General features: G+C 41.9%; 2 protein-coding genes across 2 annotated transcripts; both read left to right on the top strand.

Annotated features, from left to right (window-relative positions):
* The first annotated feature begins 153 nt into the window (after nt 1-153).
* On the top strand, nt 154-10,700 carry si:ch211-13f8.1. Its single transcript, XM_046407352.1, has 10 exons — nt 154-824; nt 1,279-2,486; nt 3,715-3,787; nt 5,421-5,573; nt 5,929-7,103; nt 7,606-7,756; nt 8,139-8,358; nt 8,885-8,997; nt 9,091-9,281; nt 9,470-10,700. The coding sequence occupies exons 2-10, from the start codon at nt 1,313-1,315 to the stop codon at nt 9,661-9,663; spliced, it is 3,444 nt and encodes a 1,147-aa protein (XP_046263308.1). The 5' UTR covers nt 154-824; nt 1,279-1,312; the 3' UTR covers nt 9,664-10,700.
* A 1,101-nt stretch (nt 10,701-11,801) lies between these two features.
* Nucleotides 11,802-18,064, top strand: tal1 (T-cell acute lymphocytic leukemia 1). Its single transcript, XM_046407371.1, has 4 exons — nt 11,802-12,240; nt 13,523-14,068; nt 14,413-14,531; nt 15,448-18,064. The coding sequence occupies exons 2-4, from the start codon at nt 13,557-13,559 to the stop codon at nt 15,969-15,971; spliced, it is 1,155 nt and encodes a 384-aa protein (XP_046263327.1). The 5' UTR covers nt 11,802-12,240; nt 13,523-13,556; the 3' UTR covers nt 15,972-18,064.
* Nucleotides 18,065-20,340: the final 2,276 nt, after the last annotated feature.

Raw genomic sequence — 20,340 nt, 5'->3', positions numbered from 1 at the left:
CTGGCAAGCAGAACATTGTCCCAGTTAGGCTGACTTGCACGACAGCACATGTGTGTGTTTCTGTAAACAGAGAGAGACAGAAAGAGAGAGGGAGAGAGGAGGGGGAACAGAGTGAGCTGGGTTGAATTGAGATAGAGGGAGGGATCAGCTGTATTGACAAATAAGAATCAGCCTACAGTTGTTTTCCGATGCAAAATCTGGCCTATATTCTCTAAAACATGTCATTGCCGGTATTCTTATCCCAGAGTCACCGGAATATCCCAGGAATAGCAAAAATTAGGAGTATCTCATTTAGGCTGAAACCCATTAAGCCATTTTAGTTTTTTTCTCCTCTTTTTTATTATGTGCGAGTGCTCGCGCGCTCTGTAGGCCTACTTACGCAACAGACAGCCTCACTCGGTAACGGGTTCGCGAGGGAAGGACGAAATTAAAGCAGGCATTTTTTTTGTATTCCATTTTTGTCTAATCCCACTGATTTCTGAAGGGATTACCGGACCAATCATGATTGAGAGGCTCTCCTGACGCTGCCTAGACCGTGAGCCGTTTAGACAGTGAATGGAAGCACAGCACAAGGATCTGGAGCTACACTGAGAAATGCTATTTGGCTTCCTTTTAAATCCGCAGGGGAAAGTTGCTCCTTCTTCTTGCCTTTGTTTGCGACCGACCTGGGGATGCGCGCTGCAGCAGCTACACGTTTTCGCGCAGGTTTTAGAATGAATTGTAACTTACATCCGCGCGTTTGCACCTGAATTTATGGTAACTTTCTCATGATGGTCAACGCTCGAATTGTGTTTTAAAGAACACCGTCTTCACTAAATATCCAGGTACAATATTCATTGTGTGTGTGTTTTTTATGTAACTTAAGTGAATTATTGTGAAGCTTACTTTGTTTATAATATTAATTATATTTTCTTAAGCTGGCTTTTAGCAAGGTGCTGTGCAAATGTTCTACAGAAACAGAATTTCAAGATGCTTCAGTTTCTTCTGGTTGAATATTTAATTTTCTAAGCTTTTTTTTTAATTGAATATGACAGTCATGTAGAATATTGTTTATTTGTGCAGGGGCTCAGTTGCAGGCAGCAGTTGCTTATTCTCATTCTGAAGGATTATCCTGTGCACTGCAAAGTAATCAGTGGATAAGGCAACGTGACTGAATCCATATTACATATCTCCTCACTAGGCAGATCACGTAGTTAGCAAACGGTAACAAATATATGGGACAGTGGCCACGGTTTTGTCTGCATGCATTTAAGAAAACTTCTGTTTTTGACTCTATAGGATCTGTTGGGACCTTTCTGTCCATGACGAGCCAATGGAGGAAGAGAGGGTGGTTGATGATAACCAAACACAATCCAGTTCTCCTGTACCTGTCGGGCTTCCCATTAACTGGGGACTCATCACTGGCCCTGTTCAGCCTGTTTTCCCTGCACCCTCTTTGAGCACCCAAGTCCTTCCTCCTCAGAGTTCAGCTGTGCACGCCCTCCAGACCAAGGTGAAGTCACTCACACAAAGGAGGACAAGAGGCAGAGACAGAGAGAAAGAAAGAGAAAGGCCAGACACGGATGTCTTAATGAGCAGTCCGGCTGGCCAGCTTTCATCTGAAGTATTTCTCAGACAGAGGCAGAGAGGAAAGGGTCAGGTATCCCTGTCTGCCCCCTCCTGGCAAACAGGTGCTGCAAAGATCCTGAGCAGTAGTGATGAAGAGGAGGAGGTAGAGGTGCAAGTCAGGTTAGAGATCCACAACCCTCCAGCTGAATCACAAGGAGAGCAGGTGCTCCAGGGGACAGAGGAGACTGAAGAAGAGAGGTCAGAAAGAAATGAGGGCCAGCCTTGTGGACTCAGGGAGGGTACCAGTCTGGAGAGTCCTCTGTCTGATAACTCCAGCAGCAGTAAAGAGGACCCATCCACTCCTCCTCCTCTGCCTGTATTCTCCTGTTCTCCCTCCACCATCCCTGCTTCTGCATCATCCACCAATTCCTCTTCTGCATCTTCCACATCAGCCAGACACTGGGCACCCCCCAGGGGCTTCTGGAGAGTGGCACGTCCTGAAACATTGCTTCTCAATGCTGTCGGCACCAACAGCATTCCCTCCACTTTACCTCTGAAGGACTATACTCGGACAGGGTCACTCGCAGCTCCTCAGAGGAAGTCTAAACCAGCAGAAACAGGCAGCGGGAGCGATGTGGGAAGCGGAGGGGACAACAGCAATGTGTCCTCAGAATTAAAACCCACAGACATTGTGGAGTGCTGCCTGGACATTTTTGAGCAGAAGGAGACAGACAGCAAAGAATTGTGCAGTTCAGACAGCTGGGAGAGCATGTCTTCACAAAGTGGGGTACTATCTGCTGATGAGAAGCTGAAGGTGAAGCAGAGGGCTTATGCAAAGCTCAGGGAAAGACAGCCTAACTGCAGGGAGGAGAGAGAGCAGAGTGGAGGAGAAAGTGCCGGCGATCCTGAAGATGTGACGTACAAAGTGGACTGTAAAGGTATGTTTCCTGTGGAAAATGTATCCAGTAACTAATTGGCAGAGCCATAAATAAGGCAAAAGCTTGACTTAAGGGTTTGGGAGATCAACTTGTGACTGAGTCACAGATAAGTTCCCTCCTCTCCATCTTGAGATGGTTGTGTTTTTAGTTTGTTGATTCAGGGATGGTATTGCATACAAAGCCTCTATCTGTGACATTAACCTCACAGAGTCTTGTGCATTCTGTTGTGTGAGTTCAAAATAAGTGGAAACAGATATTTGTTGCTATAGTTCAGATAACAGTCCATACAGGTTGAATGGGAGCATGGGGCTGTAACTGCTGGGAATACAGTACATTGGGCAGTTTCAAAGTTGAGGTGGTCTTTTGCCCCTCTGGGTTGAGACAGAAAATTCACGTCAGCGCCTCAGAAATAGCATTTAAACATTATAAAGCATTAAATAATTATAATATTTTGTCTGCTTAGAATACTCTCCATTCAAAATTCCTTAAACAATCCTTTGTATGTCTCCCAATGATGTTGTATAGAAATGCAGTATGTAACCTGGCTGATTCCCAGTGTTGAACAGATGTCAGATGTGCAGATGTGCATGGGGATGTTGCTATTATTAGCAGTCAGAGCGGTGGGGGAAGTGTCCCTGCTTTTGTATCTCTGTCTGTGTGTTAATGGATGTTTTTGTATTCATGGATGGTGACAGATTAAGTATTTTTTCCCATACTATATATTGCTGTTCAAGTGTCCTGTGTCTGTGTGTGTGTGTGTGTGTGTGTGTGTGTGTGTCAATAGCAATACAGTTAGTACAAGGCATATGGCTAAATCCATGATGATCAGGTGATGTTTTCCTTTTTATCTCCTGTAAATCTGCGTGTATCTCAATAGTTGCATAACCTTTTGTCTGACAGACATTAAGGATCTGTCAGGTGTAAACCGTGAGACTGTCACTGAATCTAATGGTATGAAGGTTTATGAAAATCCCTATGATCGCAGAAATAGTGAAAAAAGATGAGAAAAAGAAACTGTAAAAATATTTTAATACTGTCCTTGTAGGACACATTCTGGCTGATTGCTCTCTTGGCAGTGATGTTTGCCCCAAGCACCGTGTAAGTCACTGAACAAGAGGGATATAAATACAGGAAATCTTGGTTTTGCGAGGACTTTTCAAAGTTTTTACATCCTGGTTATATTCATATCAAATGTGCTGATATTTGTGCTTTTCCTGTTTTGTGCCAGTTGAAGGTGCCCAGGGAGTTTCAGACCGGTCAGACTCAGCCAGTCTTGCTCAGGAGCTTGAACCCTATCTGAGGTGAGTAATGCAATCCTTCTTTATGTTCTTGGCAGAGGTGGTGACATACATCTCCTATGCACTATTTATACCTTGGGCTCATAAATTCCATTCTGACAGTCCCACTGATGGGAATTTAGAGTCAAGCTTTTTCCCCGCAATGACTTTTTAAGAGGTGACGCAGACATGAAATGCAATAAATTCGTAACAGAATATCAAGCAGTCCACATTAGGTGGTTGGGGCAAATCTGAGCCCCCTCCTACCCTGCAGTAAAAAATTTTCAAACATTCAAACATTCCAAAATATTTAAAAATTCACTAGCAGCTGGAAACAACTTCTTATTTATTTTTATTATTATGATAAATAATTATTTTAGTTGTTAATGTATTTATTGATGACATGATAATAAGATAATATGTAGACAATACAATGTCTATATGTAAAAATCCTCCCTACAAAACCTTTCTTAAGAACAATTATGTAAGTATTATCAAAACAAAAGTGACTTAAAGTATAAGTGCTATTATATATGCTGTTCTCGAATTAATATTACTGCTATGTTGATGTGTGTGTTACATTGTACTGCTGTAGATGTTTGAGGTTGCGGTAATTTCAACTACTTTATAAACTGTTGGGTAGTTCAGTCTACAGTGATGCATCATGTGCTATGAGAAGTGCGTATCTCTAAAAAGTCAACTTTTCAGGATCTCGGAAAATCTGTCTGTTTTCAGAAGTGTGATGACACATTTTCCAGCTAATCCAAGAAGGTTTTTAACCAGTTTAGTTTAGTAAGTGAGAGAATCATCTGAGTGACAGAACACTTAATCCGTCAGTTTATCAGAAAGGTCACTGTATTGGGAGATACCTGGTGTCTCACTGGACAGGAAGGGTTGGACAAATTGTAATCTGGAACTTGTAGCTATGACTGTCAGACAAAAGTAGTGGAGTAAAAACTACAGTATTTGCTTCTGAGGTGTAGTGGAGTTTATATAAAAATAAAGTACAGTAAATGTACTTAATAATTTTCCACAAGTGATTATAGAGTACATTCTGGTTATCATCCTTATAAACTGCAGAATAAAACAGCTGCATATGGGATACCAAAACAGGTTGCTAATTAATGTTGTTTGTCAGTATTGGGATAAAACAATGATATGATAGACTGTAATCTATTGAAACACAATATGTTTTCCTCTTTACACCCAGGAGAGAATGACTCACACTCAGTCCATTACAAGGATAATCCACATGGCTGGTGTATCATGCTATCTTTATCACTGGGCCAGGGGATAAAGACAAGTACAGACGATGAAGCACAATGCAGAGCAGCTTAGCTGCTGGCCGTGAGGATAGATGGATGGATGACGTTTCTCTCTGCTGCTCACCACTACTGAGTTGTTCCAGTGTATCTATCTGACATTACATAAGGCAGCTTAGGAAGACGCAGCTTGATTCACTCTACGTTAACTCAATCTGTGGGGAATATGATGTTGCTGGATATGTCGCAACAAGCTTTGCACATTTAAAGACTTCATGTGCTATTAAATTTTGTTCAAACAGATGGCAATATTGCCTAGTCTCATCAGTGCTATTCATACCATTTATGTTTTCACCACCAAAATGCTTTATTTTTCTGCTTTCCTTTATTATCAGGTCACTTCTTGTAATAAATGATGAGCTTCCTCTGAGCCCAAGACATGAGCAAGCCAAGCTTCTCCTGGAGCGAGCACGACTCAAGGCTCGCTCCAATCACATCAAAGGCGATCGTCCTTGCAGACGCTCCCATTCTGATCAGAGAGTCACTGTGTAAGTTGGCTGCATCTATTTCTATTATTATTTCTATGGCACTTTTGTTATCTTCACAAGTTAGATTCTAGAGGCTGTGAGCTAACCTGTTATGAAACATACATCACCAAAAATCTGTTGAAAATGAACATGTGAACATGCCCACATCAGCATACTCAGTTTCAATAGGCTCTTTTATCTGGCTGATTCGTTACTGAGAGATGGCTGACATTCAGTTTCACCTTCATGCTCATTTTTGCTTTCATTTTGCCTTACTTTCATGAGGTGCAAACTTGCAGATGAGTTCAGCACAAGTTTAACTCTCTTAGACAAAATAAAGTGTCTGTAATGTGCACTTCTGTTTTATTTCTTGCAGAACGAAGCAGCAGGTGGAGGCTCCCATTCCAACACCAGTGCAGAAAGCTGTTCAAACCAAAGAGGATCCTACAGCTCAAATGGTATCTGGTCCCCTCCTTGTGCCCGACCAAAGAGACACTTCACCCGGTCAATCTCGACGCTATGGTTGTTCACCCACACGGGTGCGCTTTGAGGATGAATCAGAGAAAGAGGCAGAGTCACGGTACTTGGATAGAGTGAGACAGCGTGGCAGGCCTGGGATACCAAAGTCTAAGAGTAAAGAAACTAACACAAATTCTAGCTGTAATAGTACAGACACTAGGAGCAGAAGTCATAGAAGTGTCTCAGTGCCACCTTCACAGAAGCAAGAAGACGTGGGTGTCGATGGTGAACCCACAACAGTGATTAAAGAGATAATAGTGCTGGTGAAGAAATGTGAAGCATGTGGCTCTGTAGTCAGGGAACCTCAGCCAGTTTCATCACCATCAGATCCACAGAACATTGAGCCACAGAATCCGGGCAACCCTGAGGAACCACGGGGAAAAGCGGTTCCTCACTGGGTGCCTCCAAACAAGCCAGAGGCAAGCACTCGTCCCAAAGCTCCTTTAACTGTTACTTTTGCTGGAGCTTATGTGCTGGGAGAAAATAAAGAGAGTAGCACAGGGTGGAAATCATCAGGGTTTGGGAAACTTAGAAGAAGGAGCAGGAAGGGAGAAAGTCGACTGGAGTCTGGCCATGGCCCTTATGGTCCATCTTGGGCTCAGCGACGTAACTCAAATCCCAGGAACAGGGTCAACTTGAGCAGAGCTGTTTCCTTCGACCCAGGCAGCCCCATCGCTCTGGAGCCCTGTTTGCTGGAGGCATCTGGGGGACTAAGGGAATCACCGGGCCCAGTGCTGCCTATAAAGTCAGCCCTGAAGTCAAGTTCAAGAAATCGCTCTGCTGCAGGACAGTCCACAGTTCAGTTCCAGGTGACCTCAAATCAGGGAGGTGAAGGAGGATCCCAGCACTCTGTCCTCCTGGACTCTCCAGAGGCAAGACGTGAGTCTCCTCCAGTGGCTTCGACCCAAGGGACCCCTGCAACGAGCAGCCCAGTGCCCTGTATCAGGCCTTCCACCTTGAGGTACTGCCCACCCCGGCTCACCACAGAGCTGCCAGCAGCTGAACTCTGGGATGCTACTCCAGATGGAGCAGGTGAGTGGTCATCAGGGGCAAGCAGACCCATGAATAGATCTCATTTCCTCTAAAATATCACATAGAGGGTTCACTGAATGTAATGTTTGACATTTATTATGACGGAAAAACACCAGTGGAAGAAGTACTCAGAATCCTTTTCTCAAGTACTGATACTGCTGTGTGCTAATAATCTAAATAGTTCTGAATGTAATTAAGTAAAGTATTTTCAGAAAAATGTACTTAAATATCAAAATTAAAAGTACTTATTATGCAAATTGGAAAACACAGTTGAATTTTATTAAACATATTATATAATATAATTATACTATTATTCCTGATAAATTACATAGATGTCTACATATAAAGTAGTATTTTGTGTTACTTAATGGTCATCAAGTAAAGCACAGGTACCTTAAAGTTCTACCTACATTCAGTACTTTGTAGTTTATTTGTTACTCAGAACAGAAGAGAATATTTTATGGTTCCTCAGTACACTCAGTACATCTTTTTCTGCCAGCAGGTCTGAGTGGGGACCCTGGTTCTGGTTCAGAGTGTCGTCCTGCTCTGCGTGGCTTGGCCATGTCTCGGGCTGAGGACCTCAGAGCAGAGCTATTGAGAGCAGAACATCTAAAAGCTGAGGCCCTATGGGAGGAAAACTCTGATGGGTCCAGGTAAGCCAAGATAACAACACCCTTGTCATAGCTTAGACTTTAAATCCCTCGCCCCCACTGATGCTGTTCCCAAAGCTTGAAAACTTGAACGTGCTAGACTGATAACGGTTAGGAGATTAAAACCCTGACCTACAGTCCACAGGATGCTATTGTTAAAAATATTCTGTGAACATCAAGACAATCCTGCCCTCTTCTGGCAATCAAAAGCCTTACTCATCAAGGCCATTTACAGTAGAGTGAGCAAAATAATTTTACCAGTTCCTTTTAAAAGACTCTCTATTGCCGGTGTAGTTTAGTTGAGGATGTAATTTTTTCTATATTAATACATTCTGAGTCTGTATTACTATCTAGTAAAAAATTTTTTATAACTTTCTCTTTACAGAAAGCTGGATGGGCGACCAAAGCTCTTCCTGCGTCGCTTCTTTTCCTCCATTGGTCTGAACAGTGTTGGTAGACTTGTGAAAGGAGGCCGCTCCAGCAGCATGGAACAGCTCAGTATACCCACTACAACCCGGGTCAGCTCTGCTTCGCCGAGCCCCACGCGGAGACCGCAGCCTGCCAGCCGCATTCAGAGGACACCCTCGCTGCAATCCCTGCACACGGTGAGCAAGTGCCGCAAACGTTTCTCATGCCATGTCGTGTTGTGTTCAGGATTCCTGTGCTGCTCTGCCTTTGTCTTTTGTTTCCTTTCACCCCATCTAATAGATGCGACTTTTAGTTCAATAAGGCAGACCATAGGGAGAAAAAATTTTATTTATATGTATATTTCCAGTTTGGCTTCGCAGTACCTTTCTTTATTCATCATCCTGGACCAACCAAGGCTTTGCAGTCTGCCTGACACTGGGAACACAAACTATGCTTTCCATGTTGTCCTTACACTTTCTGTGGAAGCCAACCTCGTTGTCCTCTTGGCAGCTGTAGGAGTACACTAAACAGGTGTAAACAACTTTCTGCTCCAGCCAGCCATGGCCTCTATTAGCATAATTTGTATGTGTGAGATGCCAAACTCACACTTGATGGTTTCAAAGAGGTGCTGGATACAGACAGTTGTAGTTCCAAAAGCTGATCTGGTAAATTTAGTCAATGTGGAAAACACAGTTTGTTACAGTGCCACTTATTTGCCACTAGGTGCTGCCACTGGCCCAACTGCGCAAAGCCTCCTCTGTGCAGAGTTTAGAGAGGAGAACAGAGCGTTCAACAATACTGGGAGAGGTGCAGATACCATATGGCTTGGCACCCAGGTAAGTGTCAAAGAAAAATAAAGAAGAGAGATAAACAGTTTGTTTTTACTTCACCTGTTTACTATGACTTGAGCTGAATTTCTGCTGTTGCAGCCCTGACAGCCCTCAGCTCGAGCTTCACCGGGCCCTGAGTGTTGAAGATGTACTTGCCTCCAGAATTGTGCGTCCAGTTGGCCGGGTCACTCAGGCTTTCTCTGACGGGACCCTCCTCCTGGAATTGGTCCGACCCCCAAATGGCCCATTTGGTTTCGTCATCTCAAGGGGCAAAGGTCGACCAGACACCGGTGACTCTTTTAAATCCACATTGAGATACATCATCAAATATATCAGAATTATAGGGCCAGTTTAGCGGAAATTCCATGATATATTTAAGTACATATCGATAATATGCTTTACCAATTATACTGATTGCAGTTTTGCGTACATCTATTTTTTTTTTCTCCCCCTTCCCCTCTTATTTTTTCCTCTCCAGGTGTATATGTTGAGAAAGTGGGTGACGGCAGTGGCGAAGGCCCCTTCAAAGGTCTCCTTGGCATTGGTGATGAAATTCTACAAGTGAACGGAGAGGCAGTGGCTGGCCTAAGTTTGGACCAAGTGACGCGGCTCATGACCCGAGAAAGCACTGCTTCTCTTCGGATCATGCCAGCCCGACGCATACAGCGCTGACTGGGAAGACAAGCGTGGCACAGAGCCATTTCTGGATTATAATTCACCACCGCAAACACTGCAAACACTGCAAACACTGGTATACGTGAGATAGTGTATATTTCAGGGCAGTTTCACATATTGAAATGGCTACATAGGAAAACAGGGTTAGAGATCAGTTTCCTATTAGTGCAAAACCATATTTAACAGTAGGACACTGCATTGAGAAATCAATAAAATAACCGCATGCCAATTCTAAAACCAGACGAATCCAGTGGCAGAGAGGACTGGATATATACTGATTCTAATACAAAGTTAATATTGGGAATACTGACTCAAATCCAGCATGACTGAATGTGCTTGTTTTATATTGTCACATTTGGATGAATTCATTCATGAAGTAGCTGAATTTTAAGCTCTTTTAAAATAAAACTGAATTCAATTTGACTTCAGTGTTTGTGACAATCCCCCACCCCCGCCCCAATGCTCCACTTTTCTCATGTTTGAAATGTAATTTTTTTTTTTTTTTTTTTTTTTAGAGTAGAGAGTATGACACTCCTGATGTTTAATGAATGGAGCTGTATTTTGTCACATGTTTAAAACGTTGCACAGATCTGGTCCCATTAATCTTGTTGATTATTTCGGATGATTGACATGTTTAATCTTGAGCCCAACAGAGCCTCACACTGAGGAGCACTCTGCACACGCACAAAAGAATTTATTTATTTATTTGGTGTATTTTTATGTTTTTTAAGAGGTGCCCTCCACTGGATTGCAACTTCGTCACAAATTATATCTAATCCAAAAAAAAACAAACAAAAAACAACCATCAATTATCTCTCTCTGTTTATGTTTTCTTTTGGTGGATCATACTTCCCTGATGCTCTGCATGACTCCTTCATTTTACTTGTGTTGTGTCACCTATTGGCTTCATGAGACTGATACCGGTTTGCTTCTAAATAAAAATGTTTTACTTTGTAAAACTTTTTGCGTTTATTGTAACACACATTCAGCGTGTCACAGAAATGGCCACACAGCCTGACAAACATTTAATTGTATTTGCACTATAAATTTTATCACAATGTGTAAACGAGTGAACACACTTGAAATATTTTAGAATATAATCTGCAGTGATGATACTTTCGAATTTCGTGTGTGTGTGTGTGTAAATATCCGTTCAGCCCCGAGTTTCTCTCAGGCATGGCCAATTACGTCTATTTGCAAATGTACGATCATTAATTTGGACCTGAGCGCTCACTACCACTAATGATAATAAAGAAAATCGTGGTACAGCTGCTGTTTCCTTGAGACGCTGACAAAAAAAAAAAGCGTTTAAAGGGATTATGGCAGGCTCTGCTGTTAAATACAGGATGTAGGAAGATAGTCGTGACTGCTGCTTCAACAAGTCTGTTTAGACGCCGTGACGAATCGTTGGGCCCGCTACTTTTTTAAGGATTAAATTAAATATCAGGATTAAATGATCCATCTATCTATCTATCTATCTAATAACGCATTCTGTACACTACAATTTGTCATGTCAGTTTATTTGACTCAGTTTACGTCATTTTTCAAATTCAGAAACTTGCTTGACTAAAAGAAAAAAAGTAAAAGCTGTGTGCAGAGTCCGTTATTAGGATGTACCTGCCTCCATTTAGGCGGTCCTGGACGTGCTCTGATAGCGTGCGGCTCCTTTATCTGATGGGACCAGGAGCCGATACGCTTCTATCTCCTCCAGCCACGACTCCCTGTGCGCCCCTGGGGAACCGCCGTCCGAAGCCCCCACCCCCTCACCCCCCAAACACAAAACAATGACACGCAACAGCCCATTTATTTGTTTGATCAAATATTTATCTGTCAATAAATACTTATGTCTCATTAAATTAAGGCATCGTTATCACAGCTTAGACCCTCGTCATTTTAACAATCTGTTGTATCAGTAGCTGACGCCCTGCCTCAAGGAGCAGAAGTGGATATGGAGGAATGGATATACTTTTTAAAAACAAATGAAAATGATGATCCTCTGCTATCATGCGTCATCTTACGGCTCGATAAATTGGCTTAGGAAAAACAAAAAAAATAAGAAAATATTAACAGGTCAAAAGCTTAACCTGAGCTTTTGTTTCTTTCATCAAAAAAAAAAAAAAAATAGAACAGCTCAACTATAGCTCAGGCTACAATACTTGGACTACCTCACGTTGTTACAGGCCGTTGCGCTGTGCCTGTTTTCTTTTTCTTTTTTTTAAGCTTTGCCCTCCACAAGCCTATATAGCCCACGACAGCCAAATAATAATGAATCATTTCATAAATAATGGGTTTAGGGGCTTATCGGGAATGAAGAGGCCGCTGCCGTGCGCTTATCTCTCTCGGCCACATTGCGGCCTGTGTTCCGCTCCCCATACTGAGGGAGCGCACTGGATGCGGCGAGGAATAACTCAGCTATACACACACACACACACACACACACACACACACACACACACACACACACACACACTGCTCCACAACTGGCAGGGAAAAAAAAGAGAAACCTCAGACATGGATGACCCACTCACAAAATGGCTCCACTTACACAGTAACATCAACAACACGGCTGGAACGGTAAGCGCAAAAGAATACATCTTTTTATTTAAACCACCATATCCGCTGTTTCAAAACGCTGCGATTGGAATTATATCGTCCTTATTTCATTGCTCTTATATGCGAAATATTTAGCCTATATTTTCTGCTATTGTGCGATCGAATGGTTGAAGGCTGTGCGGGATGTAATAACGGATGCGAGGCCTATTGGAGAATTCCCAGAAATTAAAGTGCGCATTTTTCTAATTGGAGATCCGTTATTCGTTTACAATAATATTTCTAGGACATTTGTAGAACTCAATTACCCCGGCTGCTAAAACATCCAACAACTGGTGTGTGGTGTAATCAATATGACAAGCCTTTGATGTTCGTCTTTAAACAACAACACCACTGTGGCCTATAGCTACACCACGATACAACAACAAAAAACAAGAATTACACAACCTACTCTGTGGCGATGAAAACCATCAGGTCCAAGTGTGTTTTGTGGAGCTTCTGGAGGTTATTTCTGGTTTGCTGAAGTCAGAAAAAAAGAAGGGATTTTATTTCGATGAAGCATGGATACTAAGCTTCCTTCGTGGTCCTGACAGCCACATTTTTCCCACAATAAGTCGATCATTTTATCTCTGAACAGCCGGAATTCGCTTTCAATGTTCAAATGTGACTTCATGCAGAGCTCGAATGTTGGTTTGTACACATTTAGATATGCGTTTACCGGCATAAACTGTGCTAGAGGCCAAGCAAGCTTTAGATAACAAATTCATAGACCTGCACGCAGAAACAACACGATGAAGCTTTGTAAACGGCAAGTCAGCTTTTGAAAAATACCAGTCTCCAAATTTCTAATGAAAATGTTTAGCTGAGGCAAATTAATAAATGCACAATCATACTATAAGGAATGTATCCTCATCCAGCCAATGTAACTTTAATAAAAGCTCTCAAGCCTTTATTTGCTCACAAAAATATAACAGAATTGAGAAACATTTAGAAAAAGTTAATCGCATTATCGTCTCTTGTGTTAAAACATCAGCATTTTCATCTTTTTAAAATAAAAACAATTCATCTCTCCAGTGAGCAGCTAATATGAAAATAGTCTGCTGCCTTTCCTTGTAGCCTATGTTTTGTTTGACATGTTAAGTCTGCAACTGATGAAAATAATTCTAACAATCATAGTTAAAGAAGGATTTCATTTTAATACCAGTAATAATAATGGACTCTTAATTCCCCACATGCTTGGTTATTTATTAAAACTGTCATATTTTTTGTCCTGATCAATAAATTAATCGAGGAAAATCTTATTTAGGACGTAGTGGACTCGAGCGGGTGACGATATAAAAATGATGGAAAAACGGCAGCCGGAGCTTCGTCCTGGAAGTCCTGATGCACAGTCCGGTCCTGGAAAGCGAGAGGACTCCTCCATCATCTCCAGACAGAACGGATGCAAGGAGGACGAGGAACCGAGGAGAGAGGAGGGGGAAAAGAAGAGGGGAGGGTGTTTCAAGGGGGTTGAGGAGACGGATGACGTTCCTCTGCAGAACTCGAGCAACGGGACCAGCATCAGCATCATCATCAACGGCGTTGCCAGGGAAACTGCCTCTCACAACGCCCTTGACCTGAAAAGGGAAGTGCCGGTGATCGAGCTCTCCAGGAGGGACGCTATAAAAGCAGTGGAGCAGAGAACTGAAAGCCATTTGGTGCCGATCACGGAACTTCGCAGACCTCCACCGCTGCCGCTGCCACCGCCGCAACGAGACGACGCTCGAATGGTCCAGCTGAGCCCAAACGCGTTCCCTGTCCCGGCCCGGGCGATGCTCTACAACCTGGCGCAGCCTCTCGCCGCCATCAACAGGTAAAGGTGCAAACAGAAAACGAAAAATCGTGGAGTTTCATAAATGTACGTTTCATTTGATCACTGTGAGTGATCACTATAGAAAGTTTGATGACTGTTATATGCTGCCCCATTATGGCCCTGCAGGAATAGGTTGCTGTAGGATGCTTGAAGTGTAACTGATTCTACATTATGTTGACATTATTTATCAAGTATGTGCATATGAGTGTGTGTGTGTGTGTGTGTGTGTGTGCTCCTGGTCCAACAACCACAGGGCATTCAGGGTTGTATGAAGAAAATATGATGAATGCTGAAATGTTTTCTCATATACCTGTGCACCTTTTGTCTGCTTTCTGATGCTGAAGTCTCGGAGGGGAGTCGGAGCAGTACAGCATGTACCCCAGCAACAGGGTAAAGCGCCGTCCGGCGCCTTATGAGGTTGAACTCGACGAGGGTAGGCGCATTTTAGATCTTTATAAGTATGGTAAGATGTACTTCTGCTGTGTCCTCCTTCTGCCAGTATAGTTCCCCAAACGTCCCTCCTCATCTCCATTGTCATTCATCCACTGACATGGATCTGTCTAATCTGAATGTTGCAAAATTCAGTTTAAGCATTTAACCTACAGGAATAAATGCAACATAAATCACGGCATAAATGAATGCTGCTAATCAGAATGTCAAATACATATACCTGCATGCCATTAAAGTAAGCTCTTTTCAGGCAGATTTGGAGTTTATTTCATTTGAAACATCCTTTCCACCACTGCCCACTCATTGCCATATACCGGGGGTGGAGGATGGGGGTGCTGCTGCCTCCATGCCAAGGTTTTACTGCAGAGTGGGCTGAAGGATTAAGATAGACTGGGTGTGTTCCAAGGGCGACAATAGCCTGGAAGACACCATTGTAGGGGGTGTGAGGATGTGACTACCTGCAGTGGGGCATTTTATCATACCAAACTAAATGAAAAGTACATAAAATATGGAATAGGGAGCACACCGTCTCCCCCAACAGCATATCCTGGAGTTTGGCATGCCATACCAAGCATTTTTCTTGTACCACATATACACAGTATTTGGCACACAGCATATTGTATTAAGCTTCTGCTCCATTATCTAAAAATTCATGTTTGTACGGAGGACAATTTTGGAACTAAATTCTTTTTAACTGATAAACATCTTTGTTGTGCCTATGAGCAAATATTTCTTAAAACCTCAATATGTGCACCTGCTCTCTGGTTATTGTTTAGACCATTTTTATTATTGTAGCCTACTTGTATTGCTTTACTGCATTATCTGTTTCAGCTCTGCATTTCGCGTTATTTGTGTTACTATCTCCTTTAAATGCCTCCTCTCCTTACTCTCTCTATGTCTGTCTTTTATCCTCGCTCTTTCCCTGCTAGCTGGCCAGCCAAAGATTGTACGCCGTATCTTCACCAACAGTCGTGAACGCTGGCGGCAGCAGAACGTAAATGGGGCGTTTGCCGAGCTTCGCAAACTCATCCCCACTCACCCCCCAGACAAGAAGCTGAGCAAGAATGAGATCCTGCGGCTTGCTATGAAGTACATCAGCTTCCTCTCCAACCTCCTGGAGGACCAGGACGGAGGGAGGAATGTTGGCAGCACAACTGATGGGGAAACGGGGCTGCTGGTTGGGGCCCATGAGGCTGGCTCGCAGGGTGGACCACATCAGAACACAGTGGTGGGTTTGGCCAGGGACGATCTTCTAGAGACAATGTCGCCAGGCTCCAGCTGTGGAAGCCTGCCTGATGGCGATGCTGAGGGCAGTCCTGAGAGCTTCATGGAGGACCAGGACTCACCTCCAGCTCCAAGGACTCTAACAGCTTCACGTGGGCCCCCGCTTCATCTAGCTGCTAGGGATCTGAGGCGCAATGGACGCCCTTTAGATGGCTCCAGCCGCCGATGATGCTTATGCCATTAGACCACGGACATGACACCTGAGACTGAAAGAGAAAATGAAAGGGACTAAAAAAGAGATGGATTTGCTCAGGAACTTTTAGCTTTGAGTTGCCAGAGTAGGAGAGGGAATCAAGCTCCGTGTAGTGAGAGAGTGGGGATACTGGATCATTACTACGTCTCCTGCACCTGAGGCAGCACTGATGAATAGCTTGGCACGATTGTTGATCGGTTGAATTTAATCCGACAAAAGACTTGTAAATTCTGCATGTCTCATGTCTTTGACTGACCTGCGGATTATAACTTTGTGTGTTTTCAAAGCCCAAAGAGCGGATATTCTAAAAAATAAAACTCAAATTAAACACTAGAAAAAAGAAATAAAAAACAAGCAAACAAAATGAGACAAAACCAAACAAAAAATCAATCAAAAGACACTTTTTTTTCAATGTGTATTATTGAAGTTTTACAATATGGTGCAGCCAGGATAGATCTAAGGTGCTTGCAGAGTGCTGCAAGTAAATGGTTCTAAAGCATCAGTGATTAAACCCTTGAGATTTGTGCCCAACAAATTTAATGTGTTAGAATAATAACACAAAATAAGTTTGCCTCAGTTGGAGGCCTCTATTGTACCCATGCAATTGCGTATGTATTGTAAATAGCATTGTATTTCCACTGCACAATGTAACAACAGTGACTCGAGTTCAAGTAAGTAATGTGGTTTAAGATGTCCTGTAGTGTGTTTGTCAGTGGGTTTACTAGCAAAATGGTCTTTTAAGGAGAACGAGAGGAGACAAGAGAGGAGATGAACTCAAAGGGTAAAGCAAGGAACTGAACATTGGACATCAAATGTGGTACCATTTACTTCTGTTACACTTTGGTGATGAGGAAACTGACACCAAATATGGCAACAGACAGTTAAACGATTTCACTGCCTGGAATGAATATATCTATTTGAAATTGCTGTGGAGGTACAAGACATGCAGTGTTTCTTAAAGTGTACAAAATATGGGTCGTATGTTAACATGACATGACTCATGCAGTCCTTTTTGATATGAATGTGTTGGTGTTTTTTTTAACTGTAATGCAGTTGTAGTTTAGTAAGGTACACAAATAAATTCCTTCATTGCCACACTTCACATAAACGCATATAGACACGCGTGCGCATGCACGCATGCTTGCACGCACACACACACACACACACACTCACACACACAAACATACACAGTGTTAATATCATAACAACACCAGCAGTTTTCCGATGAATGCAGTTTAGTGTTGCTCACTGTTGTTGGTTATTCTGCTTTTTCAGCAGGACCTCGTAGCCTATATTGGTACCTTTGGTAACTATGGTATTTTATGAACTGCAGTAAAGGGACATTGTATGTTTGGTAATGACATATTTGTTGTATGATAGCTGTATCTATAAATATATCCAATGTTAAATTGATGAATTTTATACAAAACCCCTGAATAAAACAAGCAGAGGAAAAGCTCACTCAAGCATGTTGTTATTGATATTAGTAATTCAGTTCAATTCTATTCAGTCCATCTCATTCCTTCATTGTACAAGAAACCGAAAATATGATACTCTTTGCCGCATTTAATCACATACGTCTGCTTTTATACCTTTGACATAATTATCCAGAATTGCATGACTTCATTGACAAATTCCTCGAGGCATAAAGCTGTTTCCTACTTTGTCTATACAGAGTGTATAGTTGAAACCACAACCTCCTCATGAAACTCCTCCAATGAGCGCTGGAATCCTCACTTCCTTCCAACAAGTGACAACTTCCTGTAGATTTTAACATGGCTCAGTGACCTGCAGGATATCCTGCCATTGTGAGAATGGTTGTGACAGCCTCGGTTGCACTCGTTTGTATGCTGTTGTGTCTGAACATACTGTGAAAACAGCCATGGTCGAGACTCCCACTATCCTGAAGTTATTCACTTCTGAAATCGAAAAGTTATGTTCGCCAGATTGGTGGTCGTTAATGAGAAATCTGCAGAGCAGTTGTAGTTTTGCCATATGCATGCTACTTTTCTGAAGTCTGCTACTCCCCATATTCTGTAACTCTACACAGCAGGCTTTGCCACCAGTACCACTGCTACAACAGCTCTTAGACATTTATTAAAAACTATAATTGCTTCCAGAGAGCATCAGAGACATCCAGGTGTTTGGAGACCTCTCCTGTGCTCTGCTCTGGCTGTGCTGGGACTGACTGAGGCGCTCTCTGGGTTAATGCCTGCCAAACATGTACCGGCTCCAGTGTTCCTGACTCTCCAAAACACACATCCTCACAAAAAGAGAGGGATACAGGGAGTGTATATGAGGGACTGAAAGGGCGGGAGTGAGAGGAGACTTGTGCCTGTGTGTGTGTGTGTGTGTGTGTGTGTGTGTGTGTGTACAGGCCTATGTGTATGCGCTTGCTCTGCATAGATCTGTGCGCGCGTGAGCTGGCCTGCGTGTGTTTATCAGCTCAGTGCAGATGGGTGGCAGAGTGGCTCTTGCAGCCAAATGATTCAGTATGCTAATGAGTTGTTATCTGTGGTGCTGCAGGAACAATATACTGTCTTTCTCACAGTGGGAATCCAGCCTGCTGGGAACAGATTACACTGCACACACCGCCAAGGTAGTTATTTATATTTTCACACAGAGTAGTAGAAAATACATAAATGCACACACACATCCACAGATAGGCCTATAAACAAACAAGCCAAATAACATTTTAACACACACACACACACACACACACACACACACACACACACACACACACACACCACCTGCAGCAGCAGCAGTAGCAGCACTAGCAGTAGCATAAATAAGCTTCAACTCTGACGTAAATTTAAGTACTTCAACCAGTAGATGGAGATGCTGTTCTGGACTTTCATCTCTAACAGGTTTCACTGTTAGGTTTCTCTTCATCGTTCTTCATAAACTACTACTACACGTACCCCTAATTAAACTTTCTATATGTCCAGAAACAATGTTGCTCCTCCAGTTTAATTTTTAGCTTAAAAAACCCCAAACTCAAAATGATGAAATCAGTCGGAAACGTGATCACGATCCAACTCATTACAGAATGTCACTTTGAATTCCAAGCAAAATGAAATTTAATTACATTTAGAAACTTGGTTAAAAGACTTTCTAACTTACACTGTATGCGTTCTGGTGTTGGATTTGTAAGAAAGAACTAACTCCTGCTTTTTAAATAATATAGACACAAATGAAAAAAAGAAAAAATCTTTGATGATGTGTATTTGGAAATGATTAAAATTCCCCAGTGTTTATTATGTCACAGTGTTTCATGGTACAGCAACTATTTGTCCACTTTGCACCACAACTACAATCTGGGTCAATACTCTACAGGAAAACAGAGAAAATGTGTTCTGTAGACCAAATTAGACAGAGAAAAACTGAAAGTCTTGCACAGAATCATGTATAAATTAACGAGACATTTGCTGATAAGTAAATATGAAATTCTTAGATGTGGGGCCGGTTTTAAGCTTTTTTTTCTATCAATGTATAGACTTGTAGTATAATTTGGCAAAGAATATTAAATGAAGAACATTTTGACATGAAAGTCCAAACTTAAGAGGGAAAAGGCATGTCAACATGCATAATTTATTTAAATACACACCATCAAGCATCATTGCAGAATGTTAGAATAAAGGTCTAACTCTCATGTGCAATCACTTTTCATATTAACACAATAAAAATTCTGGAAGAGATCAATTAGCAATGTGCATTTTGTCATTCTGTTTTTCTTATTCATTCATCATACATGGAATTTAATTTTTTTCTTTTTTTAGTATCTTTGGGTTGAAAAAACTACCCTAACACACCTAACTTTTTAATGAAATCATGAAACCAATGTATTGCATGAAAATTTGCCAGAGCTGCTTGAAACATGAAAATATTAACATTAAAAATGATATTTCTCCTGTAAGGTTTAATCACTGTCTATGCAAGATAAGAAACAGATTTTCAGTGATTAGATATTTTTATTCTTGAAGATTAGTGCTAACTGGAAGGTTTCTGGCAAAGTTAGACAAAGACTGGCTTTCTGTGAAATTGTTACTGTGCCCCTTACATAATCGTTCTAACACTATGCAGTGAAACATCTTTTAAACCCAGATAATGCAGTAATGTAGCCGAAGAACAACATAAAACTGTCAGTAAACACAAAGAAATAAAATATTATTTGCAATGTATTTTGTAGACTGATTGCTGTTATGTACAGAAAAATAAGTTATTTTTTATATAATAATATAATAAATAAGTTATATTTAAGTTATCACTTTAATCTGATGAGAAATCTTGACTGTTTAAAGTCGATGAGATATGGTATTTGCAAAAGTCTATGCTGTACGTT

This window comes from Scatophagus argus, chromosome 13 (assembly GCF_020382885.2).
Source record: "Scatophagus argus isolate fScaArg1 chromosome 13, fScaArg1.pri, whole genome shotgun sequence".
NCBI lineage: Eukaryota > Metazoa > Chordata > Actinopteri > Scatophagidae > Scatophagus > Scatophagus argus.
This window is presented reverse-complemented; position numbering and strand designations above follow the sequence as displayed.

Coding starts and splice junctions, on each gene's coding strand:
- si:ch211-13f8.1 (XM_046407352.1), top strand. CDS start 1,313: ATGGAGGAAGAGAGGGTGGTTGATGATAACCAAACACAATCCAGTTCT. Junction 5,574..5,928: donor TCTGATCAGAGAGTCACTGT/GTAAGTTGGCTG, acceptor TATTTCTTGCAG/AACGAAGCAGCAGGTGGAGG. Junction 7,757..8,138: donor GAAAACTCTGATGGGTCCAG/GTAAGCCAAGAT, acceptor TTCTCTTTACAG/AAAGCTGGATGGGCGACCAA.
- tal1 (XM_046407371.1), top strand. CDS start 13,557: ATGATGGAAAAACGGCAGCCGGAGCTTCGTCCTGGAAGTCCTGATGCA. Junction 14,069..14,412: donor CCTCTCGCCGCCATCAACAG/GTAAAGGTGCAA, acceptor CTGATGCTGAAG/TCTCGGAGGGGAGTCGGAGC. Junction 14,532..15,447: donor TTTAGATCTTTATAAGTATG/GTAAGATGTACT, acceptor TTTCCCTGCTAG/CTGGCCAGCCAAAGATTGTA.